At 35.5% G+C, this 16,114-nt stretch overlaps 1 protein-coding gene across 2 annotated transcripts; it reads left to right on the top strand.

Moving 5' to 3' along the window:
* The first annotated feature begins 4,432 nt into the window (after positions 1–4,432).
* Positions 4,433–15,584, top strand: LOC6650942 (J domain-containing protein). 2 transcript variants are annotated; one of them, XM_015176650.3, is made up of 5 exons: positions 4,433–4,497; positions 5,620–5,790; positions 11,002–11,103; positions 13,475–13,591; positions 15,090–15,584. In XM_015176650.3, exons 2-5 carry the CDS (start codon positions 5,704–5,706, stop codon positions 15,324–15,326), a joined length of 543 nt encoding a protein of 180 aa, XP_015032136.1. In that variant the 5' UTR covers positions 4,433–4,497; positions 5,620–5,703; the 3' UTR covers positions 15,327–15,584. The 2 variants fall into 2 exon arrangements, with proteins under 2 accessions (XP_015032136.1, XP_002073483.1); XM_002073447.4 differs by having other exon boundaries at positions 13,475–13,630; positions 15,090–15,566.
* Positions 15,585–16,114: the final 530 nt, after the last annotated feature.

The following is a 16,114-nucleotide window of genomic DNA, read 5'->3' as shown; positions in this document are numbered from 1 at the left end:
GAATCAGCATCTATTCGACTGAGAGAATACCCTAGACATGTGCACAAAATACATATACCCTTCGCACCCTAAGTGATATATTGGCCGGGCAACATTTGCCCCAGCTACATACAGGGTGTCTCTTAGTACATCTTATATATGCGCTTCATAGATAGAAATCGATGTTTGTGTTTATAGATATATAGCCAAATTTTCTTTATTGACTTGATGCATTTAATTGCTTTCATTCAAAAGCTATAGCTTCATCATGGACTTTCTTGGGCGGACTTCCTGTATACGTGCAGATGTGAGAGACAAGTGCGGGTCTTGTCCGTTCCTCTGTGTAAACAAAACGCCAAGATATACGCAAGACAAAATGATCTAAAATTAATTTTCGAAAATGTCTTTCGGTAGGGCAAGAGGCGACACATGGGATGAGACAAAATGCCTGTATATGTATGTAGATAGCAAAGTAGATAGAAGATGGATAGATGGATAGATGGATGGATGGATGGATGGATGGATATGTTGCAGCAGATGAACAGATGCAATTAGGAAATTTAGCCAGCAAATGGATGAAACAAATACACTACAGATTATGAGATGTGTTCTATTTGTTGGCTGTTTATATTTATAGTAATTATTTCCTTTTTAACAATCATGATGAGATGTAATAATCCTTTACACATCCTCTTTTGCTATTAAATTCAATCTTCAACCTGAAAAATATGTTCATTCATATGCTTGAACAGGATCCTCTAATTATTAAAGAAGGATGTTCATTTAATGACATTTTCATACTAATGACCAGGATTAACATGGAACTCTGCTACTACACTCACTCTAGAAATTATATTTACTTAGCGTAGTTAAATTCTATTAAAGTTCTGACATGTCTGTCCTGCCCCAATAAGATTTGGCTTACCATGTAATGGCAAACAAATTACAGGCAAGCAGCCGCAAGCGTCAAAGGATAAAATGTGATAAAAGCACACGCCCATTTAATGCAAATATATATGTATACACTGTGTTTGTGTGTGTGTGTGTTTGTGTGCGTGTTTGTTTGCGTTTATGTGTAGGTACATACACTGTGTGGATCCTTGTGACATCGAAAAATCAACGCTCAAATATGATTAATAAGTAATTTCTTTGTCAACAAACTGGTTCGGCATGACGCCAGCAAAGAAGCCGCAACAAGAAAGCCAACGTCAGCGACATCGACAACGACAACGCCAAGGAAAATCTTTAATAAAAATACACAGGCATAAATAAATTATAGAAAAGAAAAGAGCGAAGAAAGTGACTTTTCCAAAGGAATGGAAGAAAGCAGGAGACGGGGTGGACGGAATTTCGGAATGGAAATGAACGGGTAATAAAACAAAGCGACGACAGCCAACACACCATATATGTACATGTATTACACTTTCCATATGGTGGGGGAGATTCAGCGAGGCATGAACGCACTTCCTTTTGGCTAGCTGCATAGCCTGGTCCTGGCCTTGGCATCTTCTATTTATTTCACAGTTGTAAATTGCACAAAGTAAATTAAGTGCTTTTTATTATAAACCAGCAGCAGCTTGCGATTCGCTTGCCCCACGGCTAGCAGCTGAATGCGTCGTTGGCCAAGTGTCGTTGACTCGATCTGACCTAGGGGAACGAAACAGACAACGCTGAAAGAGAGATGGAGAGAGAGAAAGAGAGAAAGGGAGATGGTTGTAAAGGAGGAGGAGGAAAAGTAAGAAAACTTTTCATATGTTTCCATATAATAAAAATGCAAAGATAATTCGCAGAAAAGAAAAACTTTTCTTTTTGCCATCAATTGACAAGGCGATGGAAAACAGAAGCAAAACATATTTCTGTCGACTTATGGAAAATTTATCACATTGAACTGATGTCTATAACAGAGACGACTGTGGGCGGCGGCGGAGGAGGGGGTGTGGTCACTCCCTACTACAGTCACAAGTTCAGACTGCAGACTCCTTGGCAAAATTGAGTTGTTTGGTCATTTCTTTTTTTTTTTTGCAACTGGTCACTCAATTTGTTTGACTTGCGATTTTCCTTTTAACTGAAGCGAAATGCAACAGTAAGGCAGCAATGCAAGCACACTCAAATACCCAGAGATGGAAAACATACTGTGACAGTGATGTGGAAAAGCTGCCATTTCGTATATTACGATGCCAAGTACGAGAAAGGGAACATTTCTGTGATGGGATTTGTATGAAGCGCAACACTTTTCATTGAGAAATACTCAACTTAATCGAAACTAGATGCCGCATCACTGACACACACACACACACACACACACAGCCAGGCACACACACTAACGACGCACAAAATAAGCAATGTGGTTTTCAATTGGTTTTATCACAGTACACAGGACAAACCCATGTGCCATAGGATGGAATTGATTTGGCCAGTCTCTCTTTCTCTATGTGTCTCTACTTTAGTTCAGTTTGTAGTCCGGCGTATGTTTTCGTTTTTAGCATCTGCCTTGCTGCTGTTCTGTGCCCGATAGCGCTGTGTGTTTTGTTGGCTATTGCCACTGGCCAACAAATAGAAATGGAAATAAATAGTTGCTCTGCTCTTTTGTCTAATTAAAACGTTTCATTTCGTTTCGTTACACTAGAGCAGCTCAATTTGTTGACGTCACACGCACAACCAGCAGAACACAGAACACCCCCGCCCACCCTTTTGTCGCCCCTCTCCATCACTTGCTTAGGCTGTCGTGTGTGCGTGACAGAGAAACGCACGGGCGCACGCCAAGAGTCCTTTCAAACAGGACTCACTACTGACCAACTCTAGGCAGCTTCATTTGCGATTGGCCATGCCCGGTTTTCCTGTTTGTGGTCAAAATGTTTCGTCTTCATTTTAGTTTTCTGTGTTCTTCTCTCTTCGTTTTTTGGGTTGGCCTTGGCCATGTGCCCATTATGATGATTTATAGCTGGAAATCATTTTTCGGCCATCTTGTGGTCTGGCTTTGCCTTTCTGCCAGCCGCCAGTAGTATGCAACAGTTTTCAATTTCGCTTCCATTTGGCAGTTGGCAGGGCCAACTTATGCTTTCACAGTTGACTGACTATTTTAATTTGGAAACTGATAATCTTGTGCTATCTGTAAGAAAATAGGAGAAGTGTGTGGAAGGCATTCCGGGTGAATCCGAAAACTTTTCCTTCACGTGGGCGGCAACTTTAAAAACACACAAATTTGCCTACATTTGGCTTATTTACTATGCACAATTTTCATTCATTAAAGCAACAAGTGAATGAAGTGGAAGGTGAACTACCTCTGAATTGTGCTATAAAAAGCTTGATAAAAGCATTGTGTAAGCTCTGTAATGTAGACAGGTTTATAGCAAAAGCTTACTGCATAAAAGCTATTAAACTCTAAATTTAATTTAGGCAAAATAAAAGCTTCTTTAATGCAATTTCCAAATGCAATATTGGCAGTACGAGTTTCTTATCAGTTACAAAAGTAAAGTTAACAAATTAGACTATACAATATAGTGACTCATATGGCATTTGGTGGTACAAATGAATTGTATTATCCGGAAATACTCGAAATGTATTTGAAACATTGCCTATAAGCAACACTAGTTCTTACAAGGTTAAAAATAGATTTCTATTACTTTACTTTACGAACATCTGTCTAAAGTTGTGAAAGAATTACAAGAATACTTTGATAATTTGTTCATTCCGAGGATTGTTTTTTTATTATTATCATTTGTGTTGTCTCAGCTTGAGACAGCTTTTACAACGAATTTGCATATTAATGAACTTAAACGTTTGTGTTATTGTGTTCTTAATGTTCGTCCAATCGCCCTTTAAACCTATATGTGGATATATATATTTAATCATTGAGTTAAGCTATAGCTTCGAAATGATCCAGACACAATTGAAATGCATTATTGTATTACATTGTTTTGTATTCCTTATATACATAAGGAATAGTAATCCCATAAATGTGTATATGATGTACTGGCAAATTGTATTGTATTTAAGGATATCATATGTATTTCCAAAAGGTGTAAAACATTTAAAAATTAAAAAGAATTAATTTTGAAATAAGTTTGCTTAAATTCGCATAATTTTTCTGCCTAATATTTTCCGCAGACATATATTTTATCTATCCTATCTTTTTATTTGACTGTCCCAAGGTTTTTAAATCAGTTGATGGATTCTAATTTATTTGTCTATTCATCAAAATGACTAAATTAACACATTTAAATTTAAATTTTCGCGCGCTGAAACATTACGTGTACAAAATAAAAATGTTCGAAAAATGCCTCGAAAGTTGTTTTCACAGAAAGCTCCAATGCTTCGGCCAAGACTTGGAAGCTGCATTAACGGCTTTTTGGGAGCGCAAGTTTTCACGTGGGTCAGTCAGCCTCTCAGTCAATCAGAGGTAAGCTCCAGCAGAGCGTAAGTTCCCCCCAAAACCAATCGAATCGAAAGAGTCTCGTTGGCAGTTTAAATTTTGACGTGTTGCCAGTAACATCGTGAATCGCTCGTTTTGGCCCCAAAGTAATAAGAATTACTTCTATATACAAAAACACATATTCCCACTCACACAAACACACACACACACACACACACTCTCATACATATCTCTAGATTTACAGAAGAGAAACGGAGAACCTGAGTGAAAGAGTATAAGACTCTGGCTTTATCAGTGGAACGAATGTTTTGTGTTGTGTTCAATGTTGTTTATATTTCAAGTGTGAACTAACAAGTGTTTCTCTGTGGAGTGTTGAGTTTGTTGCATTAACAAAGTTCAGTGAAAGTGCCACAACCAGAATGAAAGAGAAACATACAAGTGAATCACAAAGAAACAAAAAACCCAAAACGCGGATTCAAAATAAACCAGATCTTTTCATTTGATTACTGAATCATTTCAACTTAACATTTATACTATATATACATTTATACAAGCAAACCACAATAATACCTATACATGTATTTGTTGTATTTGTAATTGTTTCTAATATTTTTCCAAGCACAGAAGGTCAATAATATGACTTTCGCTTTTTAAATCGCTTTCATGGTTGTTCAAGCCTCTAAAATAATATTATTTACCTACCATTAGCCTTTTATCTCGCAATTAGCCAAATCAATATAAATAAAAACGTTAACCTAAAAGAACTGTTTATCATTTCCAATAAATATTGACCAATTACTCAACGATTACTCAAATTTGATACAATAACATTCAGAAAAATGATCAACAAAAAAACATTACTCAATATAATATAAACGATGTTTGAAGAAGTTTTTGAGTCAATAAAAAAGCTACGAAATTCAACAAATTAATGTGTATTTATTCATTATTTCTTTGTTAAGATTCTAACCAGTTTTGTGACGAACCAATTTTGTTTATTTCAATTTAAAGTAAATTTTATGACAATACTGCGTTATATAATACGAGAATAAAAGATAAACCTGCACTGCTTTTATTATTTATTTCAACTGCACATCTAAATAAATAAATAGATTGTTTTCAATACAATAAATTTTTCATTTTTTTATTGTTCTCTTTTATTTTGCTTATTTATTCATATTTAACTACATGTGTAATTTGATTATCCAAATGAAAAGAAAACAAATTAATACAAAAGAAAAAATACAATTTCATTGAACTGCTCTTAGTTATATTCAAGCAATTCGTCATAGAAAAAATAAAAGTATAAAAACTAATTTGAAAAACTATTAAGAAAAACCAGAAGAAAAAACATGAGCGCTGTCGATGCCATAATTAATTATAAACGCAATCCCAACGAGGATTTTTATGGTTTGCTTCATTGCGATGAAAACTCATCGGTAAGTTTAATTAAATTTTAAATTAAGTGAGATATAATAATTATTATAGAACCAGAGCTAGTTAAATTTTAGACCCAATCCCCTGTTATTTTCTTTTCTCAGTATGACAGTATGATAGATATTCGATTTTATGTCATTCATTTGGGTTCCATCAAAAAGGTTAATAAAAAGCTGACCCTTTGCATGTCAACTTTTAGCTTCACTTTTAAATAAAAGCATTTAAATTGGTTTTACCAAAAAGGGCTCACTTGATTAAAAGTGGTAATTCGAGTTTTCTGGGATGAAAAAGTTTTGTTTAATCGTAAAATTTTGACCCTTATCAAAATGGTACACATAAAAGTTTCTTTTAAGTTTTGCATTAAAAGCGAGTGAACTTATCTTAATGTGTCAATAATGTTCGTTTTGAGTTAAAGATACATTTCAAAAGGAAAAAAACTTGTCTTACAGTAGAATTTAACTACAATTTGCTGTTAAAGCTTATAGATTTAAATTGTTTCCTACCAACAAATTGCTTTTATTGTATTTGACGCCATAAAAAGACCATTTAGCTAATTTAACAGCTTTCATCATTATTCGCCCATTTTGTTTTAAAATTTAATTTCGTTCTAATCGATTTTAGGCCCAGGAGTTAACAACTTTCCAAACAAATAACGAATACAAAGCAAAAGTCAAGACAATCTTTGATGATAGAATTTAAACAATGTATGAATTGCTTAAACTTGGCATGAAAAATAAAAGAAACGCACTCAAGAATGAAAACGAGATGTCGATTTAGACTCACTCTATCAATTAAATAGCTTTTGCCTTACTGTGACTTTTAAAACCTTGTGGAAATTTTTTATGACACCCATAAGATACTCTCTTTTTGCTGATTAAGCCAATAACCAATACTAGTAAGTATGCCCATCTTGGGCGCCTTAGTTCGGATACGATTTTTTAGCTAAATTAACTCGTTTTTCATTCCAATTTGGTTGAAATAGGTATACCTCTTTAGTCAATGGATACAGGGTAAAAAAAAAAAAATAGCAAATGAAATCATACCCAAGTCGGTTGTATGCTCGTTTGACTGCCGCCCTGAGTGTTAGCTTTGGCTTTGCATTGAGGCGTTTGCTTTGAGAATTAGTTTCAATTACAAGTCAGACTCGACTGGCAAAATTGTCGTGTTGATCTGCAGCATTCAAGTTGCAGTTGATTGTATCTCATCATCTATGTATACAAGTACTATATCAATTGAGCTGCAAAAATGGCTGGGAAGAAACAAAAAGTTGTCATCAACATTTGCAAAAAGTAAGACAGACTTTTATTTTCCCTTTTAGCAAAAAGCCCTTTAATTAACTCGTAACTTTTGCCCAAGAACTTTTTGCTTTTCTAACAAGGTGACTTGCGAGAAAAGCTGGGCAATTATTTATTACTTTAACTTTACTCAAAATGACCCTAACTAACTAGCCAAGTCGTTTGGGATGGATTTTGGTATTAGATGAGAGCCAAGCCAAAGCGGTTTGAATAGAATTAATGACCCTGATCCAGCTTTGATTTGTGAAAACTTTGAAGGAGACCACTAAGTCCTTTGATCGACAACCGACAACAGGGTTATCATTCATTTTCAAGTTGAGTACATTTCAATAGCTACATACATACACACACTCAGAAACACACACACACGTGTGGAGTGGGAATCCTTCTGCAATATAATCAAATTTATTGACATGGAAAATGTTTTGAGGCTCTGGCAATTTTCCACCTGCAAATATTTTGTGCTGTGGATGTTGGCAATTTTCAAAGCTGTCGATTGCATCATGTTAAAAATTCAATTGAATTATGCCAGAAACCACCTAGAGGGTCTCTAATGTTGGTTTCTAAGGGCTTAAAGCAGATACATCGAGAGAGATAGAGAAAGAGAAAGGGAATGTGTGGCTGGAGCCCTTTGGCAGTCAAAATGTAATTCCAATAACACAAAATTCACTTAACTCGTTACAACTTTTAAAAATATTTCATTGTAATTCATTAAACAAAGCATCTGTTATGTTAGATTTATTAAATTTTACTGAATAAAATAACTAAATATTTATTTTCCATGTCGGTCACAACAAATTCATTAATTTAAAGACCCAAAAAAGTAGAATATGAAAATTAATTCATCTTACTTTTATCTACTTCAAATATAATATTTGTTTTAAAAATGAAAAGCGTCTACTTTGAAAAATACCTTTCCACCTTTCGATGTGTAAGCATTTTCACAAGGCTATCAGCACGTAGCTATCCCAAACTGAAAGAACAAATTTGTTTTGCATCGCATCCTGACAAAGACAGACAAAGTAAAATTACGAATTTTCACCAAAACATGGAAATTGTCTAACATTCTGGCTAACAATATTAATTATCTCGGCTTTAACTGTGATTTCGGATAATCTGATTTCTCATTTCCTTTCCGAAAATGCCCGTTTGAATCTACACTTCACAAGTTCATTCTCATGCAGATTAGATTTCCATTGTTCGACCATACAAATGCCACAATTTTGCATACGAGTGGAGATATTTAGAATCAGACAGACAGATAGACATGAGAATTGCTGGATTTTCAGTTGGAAATCTATCCATGACATGAAGCAAACTTGCAATAATCAAATGGATATTCACTTAGATACCAATTTATGAGCTGGCGAGATTTTAATTAATGCAATTTCTCAAGCGTATTTGAATTTCATGTTGTAGATATCAAATTAGTTGCAGCAAATAGACTTAATTTAAATGAATGCAGAATATTTTCCTAATTAACTACACATACGAATACTGAAAGGAAATGAAAGGAGCTTAAATAGTATACAGACACAAAGCCACAATGCAAACAGAAGCCAAAGTCTTCTTTGGCTAATTATAGATGTGAATACTTGTGTGTGTGTGTGTGTGTGAGTGTGTGTGTGTGGGTGTGTATGTGGGTTTGTAAGTGTCGAACATGAGTATTTCAGGTGGGTCCTTGTCTGCGGGCTGGTATCTCATGTCAACACCATTAGTTGCCCTAGTCGTCATCAGAGAGCTGTTCGTATCAGCAATATTAATTGCCTTGAAATTAATTATACGCCCTGTTGCAGTTCGGTCAACAGAACGCAATAAATTAGGCATACGCAAAAGCTTTACATATTAAATGCAAATGAATATCAAAAACCAATACTAAGACCAACGATAAATATTAAGAGGGTTTAATTTATACGCCAATCTTCTTAATCAATAAACTAGTTGGCCAAGCAGTAAATGCTTTAGCTTTTGTGCTAAATCTGACTTAGTTATTTGCCATTTAAGTATTCAAACTCCTTTGAACATCTTTAAATTGGCTGCAAGGTCTTTGCTTTCCATTTAGATTGAATATTTCGCTTTTCGAATTTGGCGTCCAGTTAATTGAAATTGTGTCGAGTCAAGTTACATATTTGACATATTTTTTGTCTGTCCAGTTCCCCGCTATTTGACATTTCACTTTACAGCGAACAATAGCGGCACACACACAAAGGCGAAAACAAAAAAGAAAGGAAAAATTCTAATGCAAATGGAATACGTGGTCGGGAAACAAGAAAACCGAAGCTCACAAGCTGGGCTTTTGTGTGTGGCCAGCTGCCGTAGTTACCATCAGTCCCACCCCTCGTATTCACCCATTCGCCATTCCCTGTATATGTACATTTATATTGTGCGCGAAAAGCTATTTTCATTTACAAGACACACACACACACACACACATCCACAATAAACAAGGGACTTTTGTGATGTCGAAAGTGCCGCAACTTGTTACGTCAAAGGATAATGCCAGAGCAGTATCTATAGCCATGGCAGTTGAGAGTTGGCTTGGTCAGGCATCAGCTATCAACTGTGATACCAACTGTCAGTTGTCAGCTCCCAGTTGGCAGTTTGCAACTTGTTGCACACACACACACACACACATTTTGCACTTTTGTGCTAAAGACGCTTAATTAATTTCAATTGTTTCTTAAAGTTTCGTGTTTAGTGTCAGCGACAGGGCTAAGAGTGGGTGGAAATTAATTTGCAGCATGTCTCCAAGTGAAACTTTATTTCTGTCTTCTTTCTTTTTTATTAAGTCCTTTGTCCTTGGCAAAAGTTTTTCGTGCTTTTTCCTTAGTTTGGCGGCTCAAATAGATGAAATTACAAATGAATAGTTTGCCATGATAAATTTATGACATTTTGAGTTTATATCGAATCAGCCAACTTTGGATTTAAATCTGCTAAAATTTGTTGAAAACTTTTCACTATAGTAAAAGTCTTTTTACGTTAACATTTACCAATTGGATTAATAAATTAGTTTTGACATTCTTTAGATTTTGTTGTAAAAACTTTTTCGTTGTTCAATGGAAAACAATTGAATGACTTTTAAAAGAATTGAAATAGTTTAAGAGACACAATAAGAGACTAAATTTAGTTTAGTTATAATCACCTGACTATTGAAGAGTATTAATAGTTTAATGTAGGTATACTAAAATTGTAAGTTAAAATTGAAATACCAACTGATTCGAATGGCTTCTTCTTTTTTATACTACAGTAAAATAGATTTTGGTTATACTTTGAAATAAATTGAACTAAATCACTCAGTTTTTCTATTCGTTCGTTTTCATATCAACTTGCGATTTCATCTTTTAAGAAATCAATAATTATCATCAAAAGCTATATGCATATAACACATTAGGAAATTTCTATTTTCCAAAGTGATTTTCGTTTCGCCTTGAAAATGTTGCCCTGGAGATGTTGGCAAAGTTTTCCATTACCCAAAACCCATATCTACCTCAACTTACCTTGCCATTATAAGACACAAACAAAAAAAAAAACAGTCTTATGTTTCTTTTATGTTTTTGTTTTGTGGTTTTTTTTGCCTTCTCAATGCTTCAATTGAAATTCGAGCGTTCTCTGCATTTCTCTTGACAGTTTTAGTTTATTCCCGTGCCGCGTATAGGAATCTGTATACCTATGTATATATGTATGTATAAGTCATGATATACTTGCATTTATATATGTTCATACCTGTGTACATATGTCGTATATGATGGGCATTATATGTACATAGGTATAATATGTGTGTTTGCCTTGAAACCATTTTAAAAATTTATGCCACAGAAAGTGCTTAGTTAATTTAAAGTAAACGAGAATTTCACATTTCAATTCACTTAAGTTGAGGAATTTTCTTTTGTTTGTTCTCTTTTTTCTCTTTTTGTGCAGCCCGAGCAGATACAGGCCGAATATAAGGTGCTGGCCCTTCAATATCATCCCGATAAGAACAGCGGAGACAAAGATGCAGAGGCCAAATTTCAACAACTGAAGGTAAGCATAAACAAGACAAAATTGAGAGATGGGAGATGGGAGATGACGGAGATGTAAAAAAGAAAAATGGCAATCGCTGAGCATTTTGCATATTTAATGAATTACCAGGCGAAGTGCGGCGAGCACTGAGGAGGAGGTGGGGAGAATGGATGGGAAGATATTGTACAATTTGACAGCCTGTGGGGCAATATGTTTGAGATGAAAGACGTCTATGAACACTGAAATTAAATGATGTTTATAAGGGGTACACCCTGCCGACCTGTGTGAAGTTTATATAATGAAAACAACAAGCCAGAGGGGGGCCATATTGAGTACAAAACAAAGTTGAAAAATGAAAACACTTACACATACAGGCATACCTACATCTACATGTACATCTACCTAACTGTGCGTTCGTGTAGAGTAATTAACAGCGAAACAAAGTTAAACTGAGTGGCGTATACAAAATGGCGCCTGACAGTTTGTTTTTTCCCAAAACTTTTTGAAGCTGCATTAAACAATGCTTTATACAAACACACACACACACGCCCACAAATACATCCACTTAACCCACTTACATACAAGCCATTCAATAACTCACACACCCACACACAGAGGCAGCTCACAAACACGCACACAACGTCAGCCTCAAATTTAATTTTCCAAACGACAAAGGAAAAACAAGGCAACAGAACGAGATAAAATAAATTACCACTATATACTAGATACATCCTCATATCTACTATACGTACTTAGTTGTTGGTATAACAGTTTATTTTTATTTATTTTTGGAAAACGATTTTTATTGATTTTCCAATACAACAGATTTTATGTTCAATCAAATTAGGAATATATCAAGGCATATATCGCGCCTCTTGCCCTGGGGATGTTAGTGGGGCCCTAAGCCTTAGGCCCCCCTTACTAACTGATTAGGTTTATATCCAACTCACAAGTTATGGGCATCCCGGGTGGGTGTGTGGCATACAGGGGATGGGTAAAAGGTGGGCGGGGGATGGGGCTTTCCATTACAATTTGCAGCTTGTAAAACTTATTGTACGTGCCTGCATGTGGGGAGGCGTAGAAATATGTGTTTGCATATGCGCGTGACCAGGATGAAGAGCTTCGTTTTTATGGCTGGCTATACACATATTCGCCATATATTTATGTAGCTCTATAGATACATATATCTACATGCATATATATGTATGATATATACACGCATTACAAAGGGAAAGAAAGTCCATTACATTACATGAAATAAATCCAGCTGGCAGCCATAAAACGCTTTAATTGAAATTCAGAGATTTTTTAAAGGACTTACAATGGGCAGGAAATTTGAAATGCTTTTCATAAAATATTCAACTTAATATCAAGCTCTTTATTCTTCAAGTATTTGAAATTCTTTTGAATCTGCTTACATTTTCTGTGAGGTATCAATTCAAAGATAAGTTAGACAAGCCAGACAAGGACATACTTTCTCACACACACACACACACACACACACACACAATGAATGTGGGACAACAAATGTTAAAAGTTTCGAATATGAAATTTAACTTGGGAAAACTACATATTAGTTGTTGCAAAAAGTGACATTGTGGCCTATTCCCCCAAAGGCCACAATCATTGTTGAAAATTTGAGTTTTTGCTTTAATGAAGTCTTTACTTTATAGAATTTCTATATGTTTATGGGACTTTTTGAACAAAAATATCGGCTTTCTTTAATTAAAGATAAATAAACCCAAAGGCTGGCAAGTACACAGACAGTTGAAGGTTGGGGGACAAGGGGCAGGTAAGCTGCTAGATGGCAGATAGGCATGTTTGCTGACCCACATAATCAATGAGTAGTAAAATAATTGATTATCATGTTGCCCTCTTTACATCTACCCAAATAATAACCACAATCGCCGAGAAAGACAAGCAATAAAATCTCAGCGGCTCAATTGTATAGAAGTGTGTATGTGTGTGTGTGTGAGTGAGTGTGTGATAGTGTGGGTGTGTTGAGCAAGGCAAGCCGTAGGCATGTGTCTATAAGTTATCTAAGGACTAACCGTAAAGCAAGTTAATATATATATATTTACATACATAATTTCATGGTCCGGACATGACTAACAGAGCCACTTGAGCGTATAAAAATGTAAGCATGTGTGTGGTCGTGTCAGTGTTTTTGTGTGTGTGTGTTTGTGTGGTTGGGCTTGTATAAATCAGAGGCATGCCAATAAGTATGCTATGAAATCTATGAAATCGATTAACATGCAAAAGGTTGAACCGTATCCTCGGCAGATGTTGATTTTGCACTTGAGCAAATTTGACTTATATGGTGTTTTTCCCTTTCCCTCTATATGCAAAGTAAAATAACAACATATTACACACACTCACATTTTGATTGCAGGAGGCCAAGGAGACCCTTTGCGATCCAGAGAAGAGGGCCGTATATGACAAATGGCGCAATAGCGGCATCTCGATGAGCTACAAACAGTGGCTGGGCATGAAGGAGCATGTCGGTCAGGTGAGAAGATACACAATTGCCGAGAAAGTGGATAAAGAGGTATGCGTTATGGGCCAGGAACAGAAAAACGAAAAAAATATAAGCAGAGAAGTAAAAAATGATCCACTCCAAAAATGTAGCTCAATGTACCACTAAATTACTTTCTATCTCTCTCTCTCTATTTCTCTTTATCTCCTTCCACACATATATTTTTGGTTCCTGTACAACTAAGTGCAAAAGTTAAAATCCAAAAGTCGGTGTTCGTGTAGTTCCATTTTGTTTCCTTCCTCTTTTTGTATAATTTGCACAAAGTAACACAAATGAATTAATTAAATGGGGAAACTTTGGCGAATGCTTTAACTAATGAAATTTGTAATCCATTCCCCCAGTTAGTTTATATTGTTGCACAATTAATGTGATTATTCTAGCCAATTCCACCACTCCCCCTAGCCCCATATTCGCGCTGTATGGCTTATGCTAATTTCCGCTGCTGACCCAAGCGGAAATTGTGGTGCATCCATCACAATGTTGAGCGCAAATGTGCAATATGAAAATGACATTGCCCACGACGGCCATAAATGACTGCCAGAATCTCAGATGGCAGAACCTCAGCGTTTCCGCCCAATGCTCAGTTGGCTGATAGGCAGAGCACTTAGTAGTGTGCTAGTGACTAAAAGCTGAGAATTGTTTTTAACAGGCATTTAATTTAAGAAAACAATTAGATATTTATTATACCCTTGCAAAAAGGGTATATTAATTTTGGTCAGAAGTGTGCAACGCATAGAAGGAAGCATTTCCGACTATATAAAGTATATATATTCTTGATCAGCACGACGAGACGAGTTCATATAGCCATGTCCGTCCGTCCGTCCGTCCGTCCGTCCGCCGGTATATTAATATTAAATTAGTTTAAAAGTATTAATCTTCAGCCAATAGAAATTTCTTAATGCCATACAGAACATGGAAAGTATGAATTAGCAGTAAAAAAATTTACTTTCGCCTATGCCAATATCCAGAAAATTAACTTTTTATCTGTGTGAAAATAAAGTATATTCTTACTGTATTTAAATTTAGGATAAATCTAAAATAAGGATGTTTTTAAATATTTCAGCAGTAATTCCAGCACGAATACCATTATTTAAACAATTAAATATAATCTTAATATTTTTTTTTTCAAATTATTAATTCTTTTATCTTAAGTGAAACCTGCACCAATTTAGTCCTGGTCCTGATCGCCCAAAAAAACTTATAAAAGAACGTACCCAAAGTTGATTTACCTTGTATTTCTTTTCAATGTTTGTACCTCTTCATCCAAGGATTCGATGTGTGCATGTGATATGCCTAAGAGCTAATGCATCTGTAGCAAAAAAAAAAAAATAATCTCAAAATCGGATGCATGTTTTAATCTTACAAAACCTTATCAAATGCATTGGCTCCCTGAGCACGCATCCAGCAGATGCAAATCAACAAAACATTTCTTCCATATTAATGACCACAATTATTTTCCATTCAATCAAAGTCCATGCATTGGGCCACGCCCAAGACCAAGGACCGCATGTTACCCGAGGCAGGACCCACTGGTCCGGCCGGAGCTGGCTGCAGCACTGGCGGTGGTGGCCTAACCGCTGCCTCTCCCAATCCGGCCCATCGTCGTGCTTCGGAGGGAGGAGCTGCTCTCTATTATGGCAGCCGCAAGGCCGAATGGGGTACTGACAACACCGATGTGGCCAATAAGTTCCGTAATTATGAGATCTAAATTGATCGATTGGCCGAAAGGGGACGAAGTGTGACGGAATTTGATGTCTATCGATGTATGTTGGAATTAAAAATGAGGTTTTATCCCTAAATTAAAGGAGCATATTTATCAATATATTGATGTGAAATTTCAAATTAAAACCATTACTCATACAAGCAAGAACAATTATATCAAAGTATTCCAAACAAATATTATACATATATATATATTATTGATGTGAACTTACATATATAAAGCGTTGCGAACAATATAAATGTTTTTAAGTGTGTATACAAGAACTAACAAAGAAAAAAAATCATTAAAAATGGTTATTAATTAAAGAAGAAACTGTAATTTCAATAAACTAGCGTAAGCGGCATAATAATTAAGTGAAAGTTTAAGCAAAAAATTTAGTCAAATTGTCTGCCCACTTTCGGGCGAGTTAATGATGAGTGTCTATCAATGTTATACTGTTTGTTGTCAGAAAGCATATAGACAAAAGCAAAAAATATATATATTTATGTAAAACTATGTATTTGTATCTGTATATCAATGTACTGTGTGACCCTATAAGACAATCCCTTTGGAAGTGTTTAGCTGTGCACTAAAAACAAAACGCATCCTGAAACATGAAACTGAATCTACGTATCAGACCAACACCCACCCAGAAAGGTAAGAAGCAAAAACCAAAAGAAATAATAGCAAAATTCAAATGTTGCATGCAGCAAAAATGAACAAAAATGGTTAATCAAATCAAAATATCCTATCAAAAAACAAAAAAAAAAACCAAGAAGCGAATTTAAAACAAC

This window comes from Drosophila willistoni, chromosome 3R (assembly GCF_018902025.1).
Source record: "Drosophila willistoni isolate 14030-0811.24 chromosome 3R, UCI_dwil_1.1, whole genome shotgun sequence".
In the NCBI taxonomy this organism is placed as follows: Eukaryota; Metazoa; Arthropoda; class Insecta; order Diptera; family Drosophilidae; genus Drosophila; species Drosophila willistoni.
This window is presented reverse-complemented; position numbering and strand designations above follow the sequence as displayed.

Coding starts and splice junctions, on each gene's coding strand:
- LOC6650942 (XM_002073447.4), top strand. CDS start 5,704: ATGAGCGCTGTCGATGCCATAATTAATTATAAACGCAATCCCAACGAG. Junction 5,791..11,001: donor ATTGCGATGAAAACTCATCG/GTAAGTTTAATT, acceptor CTTTTTGTGCAG/CCCGAGCAGATACAGGCCGA. Junction 11,104..13,474: donor CCAAATTTCAACAACTGAAG/GTAAGCATAAAC, acceptor TTTTGATTGCAG/GAGGCCAAGGAGACCCTTTG.